We start from the raw sequence: 23,539 nt of genomic DNA on the forward strand, positions 1-23,539 counted from the left end.
TTTTCTTTCTTTTTTTTCTGCCCCAGCCCAAGACCTTTGTATTTCAAACACAATTTCTTTCTCTCCCTTTACCCCTGCCTGGCATTCTGGGTCACCCTGGGCAGCAGGGTTGGCCTATGATGTGGAAACTTTAGGGAACCTGAGAGGTGGGACGTTTCCTGTCTTCCCGGCCATTGTCTCATGTACTGTATGTAGGCTGCTCAAATCCAAGGGTGGAAGATGGCAGCTTGGAGGCCCTGCTCTTCATGCCCTTGTGTAAACTGGTGGGGCTGGCACCTGGCCCAGGCTGGGTCTTCCTGCAAATTTTGCTGACCAGAGGTACCTGTCCTCAGATTGGGCTGACCCATGCAGCCTACTGCCCCATAGAATGCTATGCCCAGCAGGGGACCAGGACAGCTGGGCTTCAGGGATCTTTCCTGGGCATTCCCAAACTCCATCTTCTCCCATGAGTCTTGTTGAGAATCCTCTGTAGCTGTTCACCTAGTAAAAGCTGTGTCCTGGAATGGCAAACCTGGAAATGTGATGTCTGCCACCAGAAACAGAGTGAGTGCAGTTGCCATCTAAATGCTGTATCACGCTTTCACATTTCAGGGGTATATGGGTAGGATTGGGGGAGCCCAAGGGGTGTCCTTTATAGTTTCCTTGCAGATGTTCAATGTAGAGTTTGCATGCCATGACCATTAGACACGGCGGTGAGCGCTGGGTTTACCTGTAGAGTTGAAAGTCTCATCCTTGTTTTAATACACCTGTGAAATGCCAAATTGAGATTTTTAGCCTATGCTGTCAACATGGTAAAGTTAGTTTCCAGTGGAGTGTTCTTGTGCTTGTGGTGTTTGTTCCTGACCACTACTGTGGACTCTCATTAAAACCCAGAGCTTGGAGTTCCTTCCTTTGGCTCCCTGTACCAACTGCTCCTGCACTTATTCCTTCTGCCAACGTGGGTATCCTGCTTCCCCAGAGGGGCTCAGGGAACATTTGTGGGTTGAATCTGAATGCATGGTTGAGGTGTCCAAGGACAGGTTCAGGCCTAACCCTAGATAGGACCATAAGGCAGCAGCCACCTATCTGGTCCCACCTTAAATGTTTTGTCACCAGTGTAGTGAGAGTGAGGTCATCTGGTTGCTGTGGGGGACTGTCCCCTCCCCCTCTCCACATTATACCCACTGTGGCCATGAACTTTGCCCCCTGGTCATACTGTGCTGCCTGAGGATCCTGTATGGCCTGCACTGCTTCTCACCTCCAAAGCTTGCCACACAGCTCTGTTGCGTGGACTATCCTTCCTATCTTTTCTTTTCTTTTCTTTTCTTTTTTTTAAGATTTTATTTATCCATTTGACAGAGAGAGAGGAGGGGAGAGAGTTTGAGAGAAGCCACAAAAAGGGAGAATAGCAGGCAAAGGGAGAAGCAGGCTCCCTACTGAGCAGGAAGCCCAATGTGGGACTAGATCCCAGGACTCTGGGATCCTGACTTGAGCTGAAGGCAGCTGCTCAACTGACTGAGCCACCCAGGTGCCCCATGACTCCATTATTTTTGCAATTTCTGGGTATCACGAAAGCTTTATTGTTCTGAACTGAAGCTGTGAGTTCACCATGATTTTATCGTCTTTATATATGGTCAAAGAGAAAGCCATAATATTCCTTCCTATTTAAATCATTTTTTTTCTTTTTCTTTTTTTTTTTTTTTTTTAATATTTTACTTATTTATTTGACAGACAGAGATCACAAGTAGGCAGAGAGGCAGAGAGAGAGGAGGAAGCAGGCTCCCCGCTGAGCAGAGAGCCCAATGCAGGGCTCGATCCCAGGACCCTGGGATCATGACCCGAGCCGAAGGCAGAGGCTTTAACCCACTGAGCCACCCAGGCGCCCCAGCCCTATTTAAATCATTTTTGCTAGACTCAAGCAACTATGAATTTCAACAACACTGTGAAACCTTTCCCTAAAAGACTTACCTCCCAAGGGTTTAACCTCTCTCAGTCCAAGGCCCTTTCCGAAAAACTTGAAATGCTGACTCCTCTTTCCAGGTTTGGAATTCTGTTGCTCCTCAGCCTGCTCATTTACCCGTCTAGGTTTTTTTAATTTTTAAAGATTTTATTTATTTATTTGACAGAGATCACAAGTAGGCAGAGAGGTAGAGAGAAGGGGGAAAGTAGGCTCCTTGATGAGCATAGAGCCCAATGCGGGGCTCGATGCCAGAGCCCTGAGATCAGGACCTGAGCTGAAGGCAGAGGGTTAACCCACTGAGCCACCCACGCGCCCAACCTGTGTTGATTTTGTCTGTGTGATTTTTGTTTTTATCTTCGTTTCAGTATTTCATTGTATCTGTGCCTTTTGGGCTTCAAATCCTTTTCAGAGAGAGGTGAGGCACAGAGTAAATAATGGAGAACACTCCTCCTCCCCTGGTTACCTCTAAGTGTTCCCCAAGTTTCCATTGTCTCAGAGCACCTGTCCCAGATAGTAACACCGCGTGTCATTTAGCGACCAGGAACCAAACTCAGCGTTTCCCAAATATTACAAGTGGTCGGGAACAGAGGTCGGAACCTCAAGCCGGCGCTCCGAGCCCACAGTAGTTGGGGTGTTCAAATGCACTGATCGGGAAGGTTTACACTTGCGCGCCCATCTGCACGCAGCACTCGGGGTCCCCCGAGAGTTTACCCCGTGGGCCAGCTCCGCGTGCGTCCTCTCTGATTGGTTAGCGGACCCGGCACCTCAGCCAATGGGAGCGCGCCTTATTGTCAGGCGCGCTGCCGGCCGGCGCGGGGGTCGAGGCAGGCAGGCCGTTGCTGTGGAGACGCCTGGTGAGTTCCAGGGTGGCTGGTTTGGGGGCATCCCCCAGATGGGGGCTTGGCTCTGTTGAAGCAGGGGCCGGAGTTGGGGCTCGGGCCTAAGGGGCGGCGGCGCGGGGCCGAGGCCGGTGCGGACGCCAGGGAGGGGGGCGCCTCCGGTAGCCTGAGTGCCACATTTGGGGAAACCGAGGCAGGAGTGCGGGAGCGGCGAGGCCGGGGCTCTTGGCTTCCTCGCGGGCCTCCTCAACGGTCCTGCCATCACCTTGGGGTGCCCAGGACGGGCTCCAGTCTCGGGAGTGGTTCTCGGTGACAGCCTCAGGACCCACCGTTGATTCTGCGTCTGCCGGGAGCCGAGCCCAGGGCTAACCCTTTACTTCACTGATGTCCTTTCACTTCACCTTCACAGCAGCCCTGCTAGGTGTGTGTTGTTATTAGCGCCATTTATACGGGTGGAAACTGAGGCCCAGACGGGGTGAAGAGTCTTGTCTAGAGTCAGCCAGCTAATTAATGGGTCAGCCCAAGTCTAGGCTGAAAAAACCATTTTTCTAAAGATTTTATATTTAAATAATCTCTGCACCCAATGTGGGGCTTGAACTTAAAACCCAGAGATGAAGAGTTGCATGCTGTGTCTACTGAGTCAGCCGAGTACCCCTAGACTGAAAATCTTGAGTGTACTGCCTCCCAGGAGGAGGAGGAGGACCCCAGGTAGATAGAGCCTACTGGTGGCTCAGTTGGTTAAGCGTCTGCCTTGGGCTCAGGTCATGATGCCAGGGTCCTGGGATCAAGCCCAAAGTCCGGCTCCCTGCTCAGAGGGGAGCCTACTTCTCCCTCTCCTCCCTGCTTGTGTGCGCTCTCTCTCTCTCTCAAATAAATAAATAAAAAAATTTTAAATATTAATATTAATTTATTTATAATATTTATTAATATTTAACATTAAGCATTAATATTTACAATATTTAAAAATATTTTATTTATTTGACAGAGAGATCACAAGTAGGCAGAGAAGCAGGCAGAGAGAGGGGAGAAAGCAGGCTCCCTGCTGAGCAGAGAACCCCGATGCAGGGCTCCATCCCAGGACCCTGAGATCGTGACCTGAGCCGAATGCAGAGGCTTTAACCCACTGAGCCACCCAGGTGCCCCTAAATAAAATCTTTTTAAAAATGTCAAAACCATTCTTTACTCCTAGGCTATACAAAAACAGTAGGAATCTACCCCCAAATCTCATTGAATAGAGGAAACAGATTCAAAGATGGATCTTTTTTGCAAAGCTAACCACACAGCCAGGAAGTACCACAGCTCAGCCTAAAATCTAAACTTCCTTACTCCCAGACCAGAGCATGTCAGGAAACACCACTGCTTATTACTGACTGGGTCAAGGTGCTGAGGTACTCAAAGTGTGCTGTTCTTTATCATGTGTTCTTAAGGCCCTGGAAACCACGGTCTAAGGAGTTTGGAAATTTGTGATGTTAAACTCCTGAATGTGCTGTTCTAGCATAGTGTGATTACTGGGCTGGGAGTCTGAGAAATGAATAGATACTTTCTTTCTTTATTCAATAGCTGCCTTTCCCCCCCCCCCCCTTTGGCTCCGTTTAGTGGGGTTCTGGGGTTTGTGGTGAATAATACAGACATGGTCCCCATCACTTTGCTTACAGATGATGAATACACAATGTCAATGCTCAAGTAGCTATTTCTTTTTAAACTGTTTATTTTAAACTGAGTTTAGATTTAGAGAAAAGTTGCAACAATAACATTGTTTCCTTACTTCTCTCACTTTGCTTCTAATGTTAACATCTTATAGAATCATCATACAACTATCAAGAAGAGGACACTAATATTGATATAATGTTATTAACTCAATTGTAAACGTAGTTTGAAATTGACCAGTTTGCCACACAATGTTCTGGTTTTCACACTTGGATTCTAACTTCCCATATTGCATTTAGTTATTGCTCCTTAGTCTCCTTAGCTCTTAATGATTACATAGTTTTGTCTTTCTTAGCCTCGATATTTTTCAAGAGTACTGATAAGTTATTTTATCTAATATCCCTCAACTTAGATTTGTCTAATGTTTTCTCTTAATTCATGTGAGGCTGTGCATTTTTGGCCAGTATAACACAAACATTGTGTCATCTTCAGTGTATCATATCAAGGAGTTCAAGATGCTGATAGGTCTTAGTACTGGTGATATTGATCTTCATTGCTTGGTTTAGTTGTGTCTGTTGGGTTTCTATACTATAAAGTTACTATCTTTCCCTTTGGTAAATATCTTGGGGGAAATATTTGGAAGGATGGAAATTCTGGTTCTCACAAATTTATGCCCACTGACCATAGTTAGAATCCATCTGTGGATCCTTGGGGTGTTTGCCTGAAAGTAATTGCCTATTTCTCTCTTTCCTCCTACATTTATTAATTCAAATTCAATTAAAGGAAGAGCTATCCTTCCTCTCATTTATTTATATTACTATGGGCCCCATAGATACTCATTTTATTCCATGGGTTAAAGTCTAATGTTACCATTATTTTGTTGTTCACTGTTCTGGCTTTGTTCAGGATCTCCTTCAGGTTAGCTCCTATGTACTCAACAAATCCTCATCATTTTTTGAGCATTTACTTATTTTCTGGCACCTCAAAATGTGCCAGACTCATCTTGTGTTCTCTCTGCTCCAAATCTGGGATCCCAGTTCTTGTTGCTTTAGCCTTACAGTATCTAATCAAGACACTACTCTCCACAGTTACTTAGGTCAGTTCTTTTCTTCCTCATACCCTTCAGTGTGGTTATGTAATTTGTAATACAGTTGGTTTATTGTTAAAGTTTATATTCCATTTGGGCTCCTCTAGATCTCGATTTTTTTGATTGGGATACTGACTGTGGTTGTAAGAGTAAGAACTGTAACAAAGATATACTGGAAGTGTCACTCCCTCCCCCATCCCTGCCACCTTGTTCCTGTTCTCCCCTACCTTTCACCCCTTTCCTGCTCATCCCCTGCAGCTAACTGATCACTTTGGTGTCTGGATTATCCTTTCTTTTGCATAAATGAACAGGTGGTTGTGTATTTTCTTATATCCTCTTCTTTCGTATATGAAAAATAGCATGCTATAGATAAATGTATTTTCTTTTTTCACTTAAAAATATGTCTTGGGGCACCTGGGTGGCTCAGTGGGTTAAAGCCTCTGCCTTCAGCTCAGGTCATAATCCCAGGGCCCTGGGATTGAGCCCCGCATAGGGCTCTCTGCTCAGCAAGGAGCCTGCTTCCTCCTCTCTCTCTGCCTACTTATGATCTCTGTCAAATAAATAAATTTAAAAAAAAATCTTTAAAAAATATGTCTTGAAAATCATGCTTATTGTGTTCATAGAGATCTTATTCATATTTTAAAAAGTTTTATTGAGATAAAATTTTTTAAAAAGATATTTATTTATTTGACAAAGAGAGACACAGTGAGAGAGGGAATACAAGCAGGGGGAGTGGGAGAGGGAGAAGCAGGCTTCTCACTGAGCAGGGAGCCCAATTCAGGGCTTGATCCCGGGACCCTGGGATTATGATTTGAGCCGAAGGTAGACGCTTAATGACTGAGCGACCCAGGTACCCCGAGATAAAAATTTATACATAATTTACCTATTCATTGAGATAAAATTTACATACAATTCAGTGGTTTTTCATATTCACAGAGTTGTACCTCACCACAATCAATTTTAGAACATTTTTATCACGCCAGAAGAAAACCCTGTACTGATTAGCTGTCACTTTTCATTGCTTCCTACTCTAGCCGTAGGCAATTACTAATACTTTCTGTCTGTATAGCTTTGCCTGTTCTGGACATTTTATATGAATGGGATCATGGAATATGTGGTCTGTGACTGGCTTCTTTCACTTAGAATGATGTTTTCATGGTTCATCCTGTTGTCAGTAGTCTGTTGCATTTTATGGCTGAATGATATTTTGTTTTATGGATATACCACCTTTTATTTATCCAGTTATCAGTTGATGGACATTTGGATTGTTTCTACTTTTTGGTTACTATGCATAATGCTGCTATAAACATTTCTTCATTAATTTTTATAGCTGCGTATTACTTCATTGTGTGAATGTACCATAGTTTATTCATCCACTATACTATCGATAGCCATTTAAGTTTCCAGTCTCTTGGAATTACAAACAATGCTGGGCTGAATAACCCTGCGTGTATGTATTTCATATTGTTGGGGGTACCTCTTTAGGATTGATTCCTAGAAATAGAATTGCTGGGTTGAGAGGTAAGCGCATTTGTTATTTTGTTAGCTATTGTCAAATTCCTCTCCAGAGTGGTTGTGCAAGTTTGCATTCCCATCAAATGTATGAAAATAGTGCCTATTTCCTGACAACCTCCAACAGAGTGAGCTGTTAATTTTTGTGAATTTTAATTTTTGCGAGTGTGATAGTGCACGATAGTGATAACAAATAGTGATATTTGTGATATATATCGCAAATATATATATCACTATATATATATATCACTATATATATATTTGTGTGTGTATATATATGTATATACACAAATATATATTTGTGTGTATATATATGTATATACACAAATATATATTTGTGTGTGTATATATATACACACAAATATATTTATATATTTATATATATATTTATATATTTATATAGTGATATATATATTTGTGATATATTGTCGCTCTCGCCGGCAAGAACGACCCGCAAACGTGATGGGTGGCAAGCTTCTTTATTAGTTCTCTCCCTGTCCCGACAGTCTCTCCGCTTTATATCCTTTACCTCGGCCAATCACCGATCTAGTCCACGCCCCTCTCCCTGATCACGCTGCGAGCACGGGCTCACCCATGCTTGCAGCCAGCCAATCAGTCTCGCTTCCTCAATCCCCGGGCACCTCCGCATACGTGACTCCTTGCATCTATTTCATGGCTCTCCACAGCTCCCCCTTTTTATTTATATATGATGGCGAGGATCGTGCCTGTCTTAGGTTGCCGCCCTCACTCCCTACGCTTACCCGTCATCGGGTGTCCCTCCTGGCCGAGGGGTCCCTGTCTTAGGTTGCTATAGGGTGGGGTCAGTCTTACCCGTCTTTGACTACCGATCCAGCATATTAAGCCATATCTGGGGGGAGGTACCAGCCTCTAGAGCCATCATAGCTTGAACCAAAACTTGTTGCTGCCGTTGCTGCCGTCGCGCAACTCTACAGATGCATCTTAGTAGGAGCACTTGAGCCAGAATCATTAATATAACGAGGACTCCTATGCCTGCCCAGTTTTTGAGGAGCGAGAGTGATTGTTGTAGCATGACAACCCAATTAGTCAGGGGTAGAGGGGACGGCCAAGCCTTCACCAGGGCCCACAGCTGAACTGATTCCGCCTTCGTCGTGGGACTGGGCTGTAGGACGGTCGTCATCACTATTGTCATTGTCACCGGCATCCTCCATGGGCTCCGTGGCCACCAGCCTGGTGAGTCGCTCTGGTACCCAGAGTGGGGCGGGTGCATCCTGCGGGAAAACACAAAGGGAACCTCGGTGCCACCTAAGCACCGGGTCGGGCCCTTTCCATAAGCCAGTGAGGACATCTTTCCATTTCACCATTAACTGCTGTGTTTTCTGTTGGCCCCAATGACGCTCCGCGGCCGAGGTGCCATCTTTGTCAGCCGTGAGAAAATTTAAAATAAAGGTGACCAAATTGGTGAGGTCATTGGGTGTATGGTATTCATCCCCAACTCCCCCCTTTTGTATTTTTTGTAGGGTAGTTTTAAAGGTCAGATGTGCGCGTTCCACGACGCCTTGGCCTTGAGGATTATATGGTATGCCTGTGGTATGCTGAATATTATAGCAGGCTAGAAAGCCGTGAAAGCCTGCAGAAGTATAGGCGGGGGCATTGTCTGTTTTTAGGTGCTTTGGCACTCCCCAGCCTGATCTTCCAATACGGGAAAAAAGCCTTTTCCTGGGCCAAGAACCTCTCTCCAATTTTGTGCCGTGCAGTCTGAACAATGGCACGTTTTGGCTCAGCTTGGCCTGTAAGGCGGGGGCCACTCATAGGGTGGCGCCGTAGGGCTAGAATGCGGAAGCGGCATAGCTTCCGCTTTTAATTTTGACTGCGCCACAGCTGCAGCTTCCGCTTCTGCTTTCAGCTGCGCCATTACTTCTCCTTGCATTCTTAATTCCTCTAATGCCTTCTGCAACTCCACCTCCTTACTCTCGAATTGCTGTCTTATGGCTTCCAAATCCTGTAATGCCTGGAGACTGGGAGATTTCTCCTTCTTATCTGCCTCTCTCTCCCCTATTTCCTGCAACTCGCTATCTGAGAGTCCTTCCGAACTTTCACTTTCAGAGTCGGAGTCTTGGGAAGACCCTTTATGAGACTCCTCCTTTACCTGCTCCAGAACCTCCCCTCCCTGTTGCACTGCTTGCTTCAAGGGCTCTCGAGTAGATTGTAAACACACTCTCACCAAGGACCACACGGCAAGGGTTCCCGAGGTTACAAATGGGCATCGTTTCAAGTCCTCCCCCAGGTGCTCCCACTGTGGCACATTCAGGAGCCCCTCCTCTATAAACCAGGGGGCAACTTCTCCTACTTCTCTCAAGAAAGAGCGGGCTGTTTTCGTCTTTAAGGGGGTGCCATTTGCCTTGAGGATATCCTTTAGAGGGCCCTCCATCCTGCACCTAGCAATCTCGTTTCCCATCCTGGGAAAACTTTCTCTCTATCGTCCCTGAAGAGCCTTATAAGCAACCTTACCTCCGATCGTCTTCAGGGAACCTCCCTGTCAATAGACAGTTATTGGTGCACTCCTTACCTTATCGTTGCTCTACCTCGATCACATCTTTGCGACGTGGGCGAAGTCCCGGGTTTCGGCACCACTTGTCGCTCTCGCCGGCAAGAACGACCCGCAAACGTGATGGGTGGCAAGCTTCTTTATTCTCTCCCTGTCCCGACAGTCTCTCCGCTTTATATCCTTTACCTCGGCCAATCACCGATCTAGTCCACGCCCCTCTCCCTGATCACGCTGCGAGCACGGGCTCACCCATGCTTGCAGCCAGCCAATCAGTCTCGCTTCCTCAATCCCCGGGCACCTCCGCATACGTGACTCCTTGCATCTATTTCATGGCTCTCCACAATATATCACAAATTTGTGTGTGTATATATGTATATACATATATACACATATGCATATATGTGTGTATATATATGTGTACACATATATACACATAAATATATATATGCATATACACACATATATACATATATATACATAATATATATACATATGTACACAAATATATATATACACACACACAAATATATATATATATATATATATATATATATATAGAAACATTGTCTCAGGGCTATTTTAATTTGCATTTCTCTAGTTATGAGTGAGTATGAACGTCTTTTCATAGGCTTGAGGGCCAGTTGTATGTATGTTTTTGTGACTTGTCTATTCATATAGTTTCCCCATTTTTCTTTTTTCTTTCTTTTTTTTTTTTTAAAGATTTATTTATTTATTTGAGAGAGAGAGTGTGAGAGAATGAGCATGAGAAGTGGGAGGGTCAGAGGGAGAAGCAGACTCCTTGCTGAGCAGGGAGCCTGATACGGGACTTGATCTTGGGACTTCAGGATCATGACCTGAGCCGAAGGCAGTTTCTTAACCAACCGAGCCACCCAGGCATCCCAGTTTCCCCATTTTTCTATCAGTTTTTTTTTTCCTTTGCTTGTGGTATAATACATTTAATGTGAAATGTAATTTTTTTTGAAATGTAAATTTTAATCTCTTTTTAAGTGTATAGTTCCGTGGCATTAAATACATCTACACTGCTGTGCAGCCATCACTACCATACATCTTCCAGAACTTTTATTTCCATCTTCCCACACTAAAACTCTGTACCTATTTTTTTTTTAAGATTTTATTTGTTTATTTGACACAGAGAGAGAAATCACAAGTAGGCAGAGCAGCAGGCAGAGAGAGAGGGAGAAGCAGGCTCCCCAACAAGCAGAGAGCCTGATGCGGGGCTCCATCCCAGGACCCTGAGATCATGACCTGAGCTGAAGGCAGAGGTTTAACCCACTGAGCCACCCAGGCACCCCTCATCATTGTTTTTTTTTTTTTTTTTTTTTTTTTGTTTTAAAGATTTTATTTATTTATTTGACAGACAGAGATCACAAGTAGGCAGAGAGGCAGGCAGAGACAGGGGGAGAGGAGCAGGCTCCCCGCTGAGCAGAGAGCCCGATGTGGGGCTTGATCCCAGGACCGTGGGATCATGACCTGAACCGAAGGCAGAGGCTTTAACCCACTGAGCCACCCAGGCGCCCCTCATCATTGTTTTCTAAGTGTCAGAATATACATTCTGTATGTATTTATTATTATTTATTTATTTATTTAAAAAATTTTATTTATTTGATAGAGACATAACGAGAAAGGGAACACAAGCAGGGAGAGTGGGAAAGGGAGAAGCAGGCTTCCTGTTTTAGGGAGCACAATGTGGGGCTCAGTCTCAGGACCCTGGGATCATGAGCTGAGCTGAAGGCAGGCGCTTAACGACTGTACCATCCAGGCGCCCTGTATTTATTTTTTTAGATTTATATCTAGGTATTTTATTTTATTTTATTTTATTTTGGGAACTATTTTATTTATTTATTTGACAGATCACAAGTAGGCAGAGAGGCAGGCAGAGAGAGAGAGGAGGAGGAGGCAGGCTCCCTGCCAAGCAGAGAGCCCAATGTGAGGCTCAATCCCGGGACGCTGGGATCATGACCTGAGCCAAAGGCAGAGGCTTTAACCACTGAGCCACCCAGGCGTCTCTGGAACTATTTTAAATGACTTTTTTTTTTTTTTTTCAATTTTGATTTCCAGTTGTTGCTGGTATATGGAAATACAGGGTGTTGACCTTTACCCTGTGGTTTTGCTACACTCACCTGATACTTCTAGGACTTTATCTTGTAAATTGTCATTTGTGAATATGAGTGGTTTCATTTCTTCCTTTCTAATCTTTTTGCTTTTATTTCTTACTTTATTGGGGTGACTAGGACTTCTAGTGCACTACTGAATAGGAGTGATGAAAGTGGACATCCTTGCCATGTTCGTTATCGTAGGGGGGAAAACATTCAGTCTAATTATGATGTTAGCTATAGGGGCACCTGGGTAGCTCAAGTTGGTTAAGCATCTTGATTCTTGATTTTGGCTCAGGTCATGATCTCAGGGCTGTAAGATCGAGCCCTGCATTGAGCTCTGCACTCAGCATGGAGTCTGCTTGAGATTTCTTTCCCTCTCCCTCTGCCCCTCCACCTGTTCTCTCTCTCTAACCCCTACTATCTGTTTGCCTCTCTAAATAAATGAATAAATAAATAAATAAATAAAATCTTTAAAAAATCATGATGTTGGCCGTAGCTTCTTTGGTAAAATGTTTTTTATCAGATTGAGGACATTTCCTTTTATTCCTGGTTTTCTTCTTTCTTTTTTTAGATTTATTTATTTAAGAGAGAGTGTGCACAAGTGGGAGGTGCAGAGGGAGAGGGAGAGATAATCTCAAGCTGACTCTGTGCTGAGCTTGGATCTCAATGCCAGGCTCAGTCGATCTCATGACTCTGAGATCACAACCTGAGCTAAAATCAAGAATCATGCTTAACTAACTGCATTACCCGGGTACCCCTAATCCTGGTTTTCTAAAAGTTTTCTTTTTTTTTTTTTTTTAAGATTTTATATATTTACTTTGACAGAGAGAGAGACAGCGAGAGAGGGAACACAAGCAAGGGGAGTGGGAGAGGGAGAAGCAGGCTTCCTGCAGAGCAGGGAGCCCAATGTGGGGCTCTGGGGCTCAGTCCCAGGACCCTGGGATCATGACCTGAGCTGAAGGCAGATGCTTAACAACTGAGCCACCCAGGGGCCTCCTTTTTCATTTTTTTTTTTTTAATCATTAATGGAGAACACAATATGTGATGATCATGTGCAGTAGGGGGCACATCAGAGGGATGGGGGTCAGGGAAGCTCCTTGATGAAGTCCCATTTGAATTGAGATGGGAATGTTTCCCTTCACTCAGGAATGTCATATTTCACAGTGTCACCAAAGCCGTTAGTGAGCTGTTTTCTGCATGGCTTCTGCAGCTTAGCTTGTCATACAAGGGTTCTCCTGTGAATGACAGATGCTGGTCTTAGAGAAAGATTTGACTGAGAAATTAAATCTCCCACTAAAATATGCCGCCTAGATACCACTCATCTGCTTGTTAATCCCTTCCTTTTTGGAGCACCTGTTTTGTGCCAGACATGGAGGTGCAAAGGTAAATAAGACAGGACTGTTTTGGAGCTTACAGGCTGGTGGGAGAGACCCAGAGTAATTCCAGGGCAGAGGTGAGAGTATGTAGAGGAAATTTAGAAAAAACCTGCTCTTGCTGTATGAAGTCAGTGTAAGATTTTTGGGTTTGAAAAGCTGTTCTATTGTTATATCTTAGGTAAAAATTCTCATATGTACTGATATTTAAAAATCCAAGGTCAGTTGCAAGCTAGTGATTGCTATGTACTATTTTGGCAAAAGTAAAGGGGATAATACAGTCCATGTTACAGAATTCCTATAGTCCTCTCAGGGTGTATTAAGAGTACAGTATTCTGGCTCATTCTTTATTTTGCTATTGGAAATTGAGGGAGCTGAGGAAGAGTGGTAATGATAAGATAGAATTGGGGGTCTGTGGTAGAGGGGATCATGGTCTCATGGAACTAATGTACAAGACGAGTCGTTGGGAGGATCACTTTTTAGGTTCCTCTTCAAATGTTATGTGGACACTCACAAGTATGCCTCAGTTCCAGTATGTATCTGTGTCCAGCCCTACGACTGCCAGCCTTATGAGATAAGCATTATCAAACCCATTTTGCTGATTAGGCTGAGGCTTAAGGGTCCTGGCTGACCTGTCCAAAGTTACAATGCTAAAGAGGGACAAAAATATGACTAAGCCCAATACTCTTTTCAGAGGCTGTTTTGAGTTTGAGCTAACACAGATGTGTCTTGTAAGTGTCTGAGATGGACTTTAGTGGTAGAGGAGTGGAAGGTACTATATTTTTAGATTACATTAGAGTTAGCACAGGAGCCTTTTTCAGTGGGGACAATTGGCTTGAACAATTTCTAAAGAATTAGGAAGCCTGAAAGTTCTATTTTCTCTTCAGCACCGTGGGCTCTGTGACAGTCTTCTGGCCCTGATCATGGTGCCCAGGGAGCTTTTGTTTTGAGGAGTCCAGAGGCTTTCTCTGTAGAAGTAGGTGGACAGAGGGGTGGGCAAGGACTTGGGCAGCAAGTGGGACCAGAAACCTCTCTCTCGACTTGGCTGGTCATTCTTCATTCAGTCTGTCCTGGGAGCAACTCCAAAATGGGACCTGCACTGGGTACTGCACGAGGGTCCTGCTCCTGGGTGACATAGAAGCCCCAGAGGAAGGCACTAGCCCATCTAGCACAATCCCAGTGGTTGTTGGGTGCCTTCCTGCAAAGTGCTGCTGAGGCAGGAACAGGTAGGCTCTCCTCCTTCAGGAGTAGGTTGCCCTTGGACATGATGGCTGTATTGATGTCCTTCCACCTGTGGATGTGGGGTCTGCTGCTGCCACACAGAAACCTGATCTCTCAGTCATCCCTGAGTGCTGCTCTTATTTTTCTCTCCATGCGGATTTCAGGTGGCATCTGGGAAGACTTGCTGTGACCTTGGGGCTAGCACTTGCCCTGTGGAGAGCCTGTTGGGAGGCCTCTGGTTAGGTATCAGCACTACCCTACAACTTCTCTCCTGCACTCTTTACCCCATGTATAATCATTTGTCCCTGATTTCAGTTCTTTTGGGTATATACCCAGAAGTGGAAATGCTGGGTTATAAGGTAACTTTATGTTTTTGTTTTAGGAACTGCTGAACTGTTTTCCATAGCAGAGCATGAGGGTTCCAGTTTCTCTACATCCTTGCCAGTGCTTGTTATTTTCTATGTGTGTATGTTTTTTTTTTTTTTTTAAAGATTTTATTTATTTATTTGACAGAGAGAAATCACAAGTAGATGGAGAGGCAGGCAGAGAGAGAGAGAGGGAAGCAGGCTCCCTGCTGAGCAGAGAGCCCGATGCGGGCCTCGATCCCAGGACCCTGAGATCATGACCTGAGCCGAAGGCAGCGGCTTAACCCACTGAGCCACCCAGGCGCCCCTATGTGTGTATGTTTTTAATCTTTTTCTAAAGATTTATTTATTTATCTGAGAGAGAGTGGGGGGTGGGAGGGGCAGAGGGGGAGGGAGAGAGAAACTCAAGCAGACTGCACTGGGTGAGGAGCCTGATGCAGGGCTCAAGCTCATGACCCTGAGATCAGACCCAAGCTGAAACCAAGAGTTGGATGTTCAACCAACTGTGCCACCCAGGCACCCCCTATATGTATGTTTTGTTTTTTCTTTTTTTGTAGACAAAGCTTTTTAAAAATTTTTAAAATTTAAATTCAATTAATTTTTTAAAAATATTTTTAAATTTATTTATTTATTTTTAAAGATTTTATTTATTTATTTGACAGAGAGAAATCACAAGTAGTCGGAAAGGCAGGCAGAGAGAGAGAGAGGGAAGCAGGCTCCCCGCTGAGCAGAGAGCCCGATGCGGGACTCGATCCCAGGACCCTGAGATCATGACCTAGCCGAAGGCAGTGGCTTAACCCACTGAGCCACCCAGGTGCCCCAAATTTATTTTTAAATATGAGAGAGAGAGTGAGCACAAGCAGGGAGGGAGGGAGGGGCAGAAGGAGAAGCAGACTCCCTACTGAGCAGGGAGCCCGATGCACGGTTTGGTCCCAGGACCCTGAGATCATGACCTGAACTGAAGGCTACCACTTAACCGACTGAGCCACCCAGGCATCCCATAAATTCAATTAATTACCATATTGTGTATTATTAGTTTCAGAGGTACAACTCAGTGATTCATCAGTCTTATGTAAAACCCAGTCAGTGCTCGTTATATCACGGGCCCTTCTTAATATCCATCATCCAGTTATCCCATCCCCCACCTCCATCCGCTCCAGCAAAACTCAATTTGTTTCCTATGATTAAGAATCTCTTATGGTTTGTCTCCCTCTCTGATTTTGTCTTGTTTTATTTTTCCTTCCCTTCTCTTATGATCCTCAGTTTTGTTTCTTAAATCCCACGTATGATTGAGGTCATATGATATTTGTCTTTCTCTTACTGACATTTTTCGCTTACCATTATGTACTCTCTAGTTCCATCATCATTGTAAATGTCAAGATTTCAGTTTTTTTGATGGCTGAGTAGTATTCCACTATATATATTTATACCACATCTTTATCCAGGTTCATCTATTGATGTGTATATTTTTAAAATTTTAGTCTAGTTGCAGGGTTTTAATTGTATAGTTTCTACTTTTGTCTCTCTCTCTCTCTTTTTTTTCTGTATCGTATGGCAGTCACAGTGTCCATTATAGTATAGCTTATCGTAAAGCAGCAGTTTCCACACTGGGCCTCAGTGTTCTTTTTTCCTAGCTGTAGAACCCAGGAGGTAAAATAGCTATTAGCCTAGAGGAGATTTGAGTCTTCCTTGTCTGTGAAAAGATTGTACTTCCTTTCTTGTGAGAACCCTTGGAGAACTCAGAGCCCATGGTGGAAACCATGCTAGAAATCATTGCTGTAGTGCTGTTGGCAACAGCAGTCAATTCACGTTATCCAGGTGGAGCATGCATTCAGTCTGTATGCCCAGGCTCGCTTTCACTGCCTGCTGGGCCCTTTCAGGGCCTTCTGCCAGGTTCTTAGATGGGACTTTTTCTAATTCCTCCTCCTGCGAGATCTGGCTTGTTTGGGGGTGCCCCTCCCTGTCCCAGCCCGTCAGGCTGGAACACTTGGTGTTATCCAGAACCCCTCTGTTCCCTCCAGCCTTCCAGGTGCCGAGTCCTCTGAGTCTGCCCCCTGGACTGTGTCTCTTCTGTCCAGTGTTCCATCCAGGTTCCTGGCATCTCTTTGTTTAATAACAGCATGTAATTCACATACCATATAGTTCACCTGTGTGGAGTGTATATATCAGGGATTTTCAGTATATTCACAGAGTTGTGGAACTATCACCACAACGAATTTTTTTTTAAAAAGATTTTATTTATTTATTTGACAGAGAGATCACAAGTAGGCAGAGAGGCAGGCAGAGAGAGAGGAAGGGAAGCAGGCTCCCTGCTGAGCAGAGAGCCCGATGCGGGACTCGATCCCAGCACCCTGAGATCATGACCTGAGCCGAAGGCAGCGGCTCAACCCACTGAGCCACCCAGGCGCCCTCACCACAACAAATTTTAGAACATTTTCATCACCCTGGAAAGAAACCCTGTATCTATTAGTAGTCACTCCCCATTTGTCCCTCTCCTGTAGCCCACCATCTACATTCTGTTTCTATAGATTTGCCTATTCTGGACACTACATATAAATGGAATCCGACAATACATGGCCTTTTGTGACTGGCTTCTTTCATTTAGCATTAAGGTTCATCCATGTTGTAGCACGTGTTAGTACTTTAGTCAGTTTTATGACTGAAGAATAATACATTGTATCAACATACCACATTTTATTTATCCATTCATCAGTTGACAGACATTTGGGTTGTTTCCATCTTGAAGCTATTATGAATAATGCTGCTGTGAACATTCTTTTTTTTTTTTTTTTTTTTTAAGATTTTATTTATTTATTTGACAGACAGATCACAAGTAGGCAGAGAGGCAGGCAGAGAGAAGGGGGGAAGCAGGCTCCCTGCTAAGCAGAGAGCCTGATGCGAGGCTCAATCCCAGGACCCTGGGATCATGACCCGAGCTGAAGGCAGAGGCTTTAACCCACTGAGCCACCCAGGCACCCCTGCTGTGAACATTCTTGAACCAGGTTTGGTGTGGACATATGTTTTCATTTTTCTTGGGTAGATACCTAGGAGTGGAATTTCTGGGTCATAGGGTGACTCTGTGTTTAACATTTTGAGCAACTACCAGACTGGTTTCCACAGCAGCTGCACACTTTGCCTTCCTATCAGTAATGTATGGAGTTCTAATTTCTCCATATCTTCACCAATCCTGTCCTTTTTTGCAGACTTCAAACTGTTCTGCCTACCCCTAATATTTTTTCCTGTATTTCTAAAATTTTGCTTTCCTGAAAACTCGTGGTGGCTGCCGTTGTCTACAGGATGACTTTCCCACTTCTCTGGCCCAGCACTCTTCCATCCCCCATGGCCATCTCTGCTCTAAGGCCCAGCCACGGGCTGTGTTGGCATCTGCGTGTGTCCACACTTCCCCATCACACCACAACCCCCTGCCTCTCCGTTTCATCACACACTACCTCAGTGCTGTTTCCCAGGGCTTACCACGAGAGCTGCCTCACTCACTGACCTGGATCCCTTCAAGTGGATTGTTTTCCACCTGTAGATGTTGCCTGGGTTTCTCTTCATTTCATTCAATTATTATTATTTTTTAAAAAGATTATTATTTTATTTATTTGACAGAGACACAGTGAGAAAGGAAAAACAAGCAGGGGGAGTGGGAGAGGGAAAAGCAGGCTTCCCACTGAGAAAGGAGCCTGATGTGGGGCTTGATCCTAGGACCTCGGATCATGACCCGAGTTGATGGCAGACGCTTAAGGACTGAGCCACCCAGGCACCCTTGATTTCATTTAATTATTGAAAAAAAAAATAACTGTTTATAGGGCTCTTTCCTCTGCTGAACAGTGAGCCCTGGGAGCAGGAGTTGGTCTCATTCTTCTGTGACCCCAGTGCCTGGTGTCTTGCCTAGCTAGGGCAGAAGCTCTGGCCACAGAACCTGGGTGACAGATCACACAGCCATCCTGAGGCAGTTGCTCACTGGCCTATGTGCTTAGAGCTGGGTAAGCTCCTGGATTTGGGGACTGCTTTGTGATGGGCCCCTGGAACTGTGGTGTGCCTGACTTTTCTTGGGCCCTCTCTCAGTCTCTCCTGTTTTCCTGTCTAGGAGATTGTGGACCAGCACAGCCCCTGCCAGTGATGGGAAGTGGTGCTCAGTGGCAGTGCTGAAGCTCTCTGAGTATGGTAAGGACTGGTGCTTGCCTGTTTCGCTGGTGTCAGTATTGTTTTGTCACTTCACTCCTGGGGGTGAGGGCCATTATCTTGGGGGAACACTCAGTATGGGGCAGCCTTCCTCCTGGGAGAGCTGTTGGTGCAGTTGAGGGTAAGCATGTTTAGTTAATATGTTCTGCTGGGCCTTGCTGCAGTTGTGAGAAAGGTACAAAGTTCACATGTTTTGTTAGTGTCTGCTGTTCTTTTTTTTTTTTTTTTTAATTTAACTAATTTATTTATTTGACAGAGAGATCACAGGTAGACAGAGAGGCAGGCAGAGAGAGAGGAGGAAGCAGGCTCCCTGATGAGCAGAGAGCCCAATGTGGGGCTCCATCCCAGGACCCCAGGATTATGACCCGAGCCGAAGGCAGAGGCTTTAACCCACTGAGCCACCCAGGCACCCCAGTGTCTGTTGTTCTGATGTCTAGGTCATCTGTTGTATCTAGCATTGCTGGGGTGTTCCTTTTGCAGTGGATAGCACTCAGGACATGCTCCCCAAGTAGCTTGTTAAGCAGCTTGTTACATATTCTGGTCTTTGTTTTTCTCCTCGATCATTTATTGTTCATTACATTCTGAGAAGGCCATAGCTGCTTGAGTTATAAGATCATGTGCTTAAGCAGAGTTGTACTCATTGTAGTTTTTTTTTTTTTTTTTTTAAGATTTTATTTATTTGTCAGAGAGAGAGAGAGAGAGAGACAGACATTCAGAGAGAGCACAGCTGGGGGGAAGGCCAGGCAGATGGAGAAGCAGGCTCTTCCCAATGTGGGACTCAATCCCAGGACCCTGGGATCATGAACTGAGCTGAAGGCAGGCACTTAACCGACTGAGCCACCCAGGCACCCCTCACTGTAGGTTGTTAAAGAGACAAGTGACATCTCAAAAGCAACTTTTTTCTTGCCTCAAATCCATGTTTTTAGATTCGAATTGCAGCCTTAAATGCCAGCTCTACAGTTGAGGATGATCATGAAGGAAGCTTTAAAAGTCACAAAACACAGACCAAGGAGGCCCAGGTATGTAATCCATGGTCTTCCTCTGTAGGTAGACCCTGCTTTTCATTTCTGTAGAGCGTACCTCATTTTAAATGCCTTCACAAGACTTAATGGGATTTTAGCTCTCCATCTCATGTTATACTTGCTTTACTTGGGGGTGGTCACACTGAAGAGAAATTCTGTATTCTGTGAGCAGTGTTTGGGCCAGTTCAGCCCCTACTCCCACTTGTCCAGCGGGGACTAACTTTCTGTGCAGCCCATTCTTTGTGCTCACATCAGGACTTGGCACGCCCAAGGATGGCAGCATGTTAATGGTAGGCAGTGCCTTGAGGTTTCCCCGTGCATTGCCCTCATGGGCCAATGTGAAGAGGCGCTTGAGGGCAGATGTCTTGAGGGGGTCTCACTGAAGGTCTGTGAGGGGCCAGGTTCAACATCAGCTCTCTAGATTCTTGGTCATTCGTCTCTTCCATGAGGCCTGGCATCATCTCCACTTCAGCCTGGTTCTTTCCTTCCCTCCACCCATCTCTCTACCTGTGTTCTGCCATAGTACAGTAGTGGCTTGCTTCTTTTTCCCATTTTTGTTTTACCTGGAATGAACATGTGGCTTCCCTTTCACAGGAGACACACAGGCAGTCTTGAGCCCTCTCAAAAGCCAATAGTCAGCTATCCCTGGTCCTCAAGGGATGTCCCTAGGGCCCAGCCTGCCTAGTGCCCCTTCTGTCCCGGAGGAGGTTGTTACCCTCTGTGGACAATGATCAGGCTAGGGCAGAGTGGCAGGTGGAAAGCAATGGAAGCCACCCATATTCTTTGGGAATCTCTGGGTTATTCTGGCTGGTGTGGTTACTCTCCCAGCTTCACCCAGAGAAGGCCCTTTAGTTTCATAACCTTGCCATTGTTCTGATCCTGTGTCCTTGGGCCAGTGTGTGTTTTGCTTTTGCTTAGACTCACCTGAACCTGTGTTGCTCATGCTCCTTGGGGGACTCTTGAGGGGTTCGTCTTCCAGTGATGAGCTCCTGGCAGGTTGGAGTGTTAGGACTGTTTCCACTACAGAGGGAACAGCTGTCAGTTTATGTGGCCTCGACTGTAGCCCCCTTACACACACTTTTGGTTTAAGAAAGACAAACCTTTGTAATCTCCTGTCTTGGTTCACAGGAAGCAGAGGCTTTTGCCTTGTATCACAAGGCCCTGGATCTCCAGAAACATGACCGGTTTGAAGAGTCAGCCAAGGCCTACCATGAGCTCCTGGAGGCACGCCTGCTACGAGAGGTGAGGCACCACAGGGCAGGTGGTGAGCTTGCCCTCTGCCCTCCCCTTCTTCACTGGGCGAACTTGGACATGTTACTTCTTCTCTCTGCCCCTCAGCTTCCCCACCTGTAGAGTGTCAGCCTCGATGGGTTGCTGTGAGGGTGGAGTGAATCCAGTGAAGCATGCAGAGTGATTGTTCTTAGTAAGAGCCCTGTGTTGGCTACTTTGTTACATTCTCTTTGCAACTACTCTGTTGAGGTGGGGTCCACTGTCCCCATTTTATAGTTGTGGAAATGGAGGCTTAGTGAGGTGTTCATAACTCAGAGCCACCCAACTAGTGAAGCATTAGAACCAGGATTAAAACCCATGGTTTTCTGATACTTAATGATCCTGTGGGCAATACGGTTTGGCAAATGCTGTTTAGGTGATAGCCCGTGAGCTCAGGAAGCCTGAGTAGGCGCTCCATGGGCTTTTGAAAGACAGTCAGAGAAAAGGGTTGGGAGAGCACCACAGAGCCATGTTAGGGTACAGGGTATGGTGGAGAGGCAGGACCTCTTGATCCAGCGTGGGGGCCATGCTAGTGGCAAGTGAGCCAGAACTGAGTTGGCTGGGTCATGGAGATGATTCCTGGAGGTTTGAGAATGAGTGTCAACTTGAAATTGATTTAGGAAGAATTATATTTCATTAGGAGGAAAGGCTTTTGTTTTCAAGTACCCAAACACTAAACACCGAGACGTGCAATGAGGAAGCAGACAGACTCCATCCATGGGCTTTTTTTGGAATGTGGTCCTTCAGTTGAGCAGTCTCCTACACCTCTAGGAAGGCAGACACTTAAGTCCGCCTTGTGTCCCTACTTCTGGATGATTTTTTACCACAGATGAGGCAAAATGCTGAGTTCTCATTGTCGGTTATAGGAGTTCTTCCCTTCCCTCAGGGTGGATGTCAGGATTCTCTAGTGTTGGTTGTAGTGTCTTGGAATTAGGGCTGTGGGAATTGTGACCTACCCCTCCCCATTAGTAGGAAGTGAGTGAGGGCCCAGAGATGAGAACGACTTTATTCTACCTTACTGAGGTTCAGCCACGGCCAGGGGCCGTGTGTGCTTCAGGAGGGAGTCTTCCGTCAGACCATGACGGAGCAGACCTCAGAGGTGAGTGAGTGAGCAGAGCAAAGTTGGAAGGGTGCTGTTGGCCTCGTAGTCATAGGTGTGTCCACTTCCCTCTCTGTCATTTCAGCCCTGAAGCACTGCTGTAGCACACTCCCCGTTGGCTTATAAATGTAAAATGCGATCATCGTAAACAGTTGAAAAGTACAGAAAATGTACAGAAAAGTTTCTTTTCACATTCATCCACATTGGTATACTTAAGATTAAACTAAATTACATAGTTACAGTCTCCCGAACACTTGGCATAAACAGGCCCTAGAACACAGCTGACACCTAAGAAGTGGCCAGCTTCGCTGGGGAGGCTGGCTGGGATGAGCCCTTCGTCTCCTGTGGGCATCAACGTGTCAGTCATGGAGGGTGGAGGACGGTGTGGAATCCAGCTGGTTAGGTGGAGGTTAGTATGAGGGCTTCTGCTGCTGTGTGTGGAGGTATACTGGCTGGTCTCCGAGGTAGGCTCACACGACCTCTGTTGAAGGATTCACACCAGATTTTGAACAGTTCTTTACCCAGAATGGTGTCCAGGTGAGCCTGTTGTTGGGGATCTTTCTGCAGTACAAGCCAGATGACAGGAGAAATAAGGAATGAGGTTGATTTGAGCTTTTTAGTCTTCTTGTTGGGATTCCATAAGAGTGCTAGGGTAGATTTCTTGGATTAGTCAAGGGGCTATTCCTGAAGGCACGTCTTCAGGTCTTACCTGTTCTGATCATGAAGAAGAATGTCATGTGAATATGACCTGTCCAAGGACAAGGCTGAGATATGGACCTGCCCCTGGAAAGAAGTTCTTTGTGCCACCTAGTTTTTCTTTTTTTTTTTTCTTTTTTTTTTTTTTTTTAAAGATTTATTTATTTATTTATTTGACAGAGAGAAATCACAAGTAGGCAGAGAGGCAGGCAGAGAGAGAGAGAGGAGGAAGCAGGCTCCCTGCTGAGCAGAGAGCCCGATGCGGGACTCGATCCCAGGACCCTGAGATCATGACCTGAGCCGAAGGCAGCGGCTTAACCACTGAGCCACCCAGGCGCCCCCACCTAGTTTTTCTGTTAGAAAATGTTTTACTTTGTCCTGTGATTAGAGCAGTAGTTTTCCTCATCAGTGGTGTCTTAGAAGTTGTAGGGTTTTCTAAGAGTTTTCATAAAAGCTGTAGTGAAATAACTTTTTATATAAAGCACATTTATGGGGCGCCTGGGTGGCTCAGTGGCTGCCTTCGGCTCGGGTCATGATCCCAGGGGCCTGGGATCGAGTCCCGCATGGGGCTCTCTGCTCAGCAGGGAGCCTGCTTCTCCTCATCTCTCTCTCTGTCTGTCTCTCTGCCTATTTGTGAT

General features: G+C 45.5%; 1 protein-coding gene across 4 annotated transcripts in view; it reads left to right on the forward strand.

Annotated features, from left to right (window-relative positions):
* The first annotated feature begins 2,705 nt into the window (after positions 1 to 2,705).
* Positions 2,706 to 23,539, forward strand: part of CABIN1 (calcineurin binding protein 1) — a 153,678-nt gene continuing 132,844 nt past the window's right edge. For all 4 annotated transcript variants that reach the window (XM_059140630.1, XM_059140632.1, XM_059140633.1 and 1 more), the window contains exons 1-4: positions 2,706 to 2,793; positions 18,721 to 18,797; positions 19,742 to 19,834; positions 20,966 to 21,079. In XM_059140630.1, coding sequence (XP_058996613.1) covers positions 18,795 to 18,797; positions 19,742 to 19,834; positions 20,966 to 21,079 — 210 coding nt within the window. In that variant the 5' untranslated portion in view covers positions 2,706 to 2,793; positions 18,721 to 18,794. The remainder of the gene's footprint in view (positions 2,794 to 18,720; positions 18,798 to 19,741; positions 19,835 to 20,965; positions 21,080 to 23,539) is intronic.

The sequence above is a fragment of the Mustela lutreola genome, chromosome 11 (assembly GCF_030435805.1).
Source record: "Mustela lutreola isolate mMusLut2 chromosome 11, mMusLut2.pri, whole genome shotgun sequence".
NCBI lineage: Eukaryota > Metazoa > Chordata > Mammalia > Carnivora > Mustelidae > Mustela > Mustela lutreola.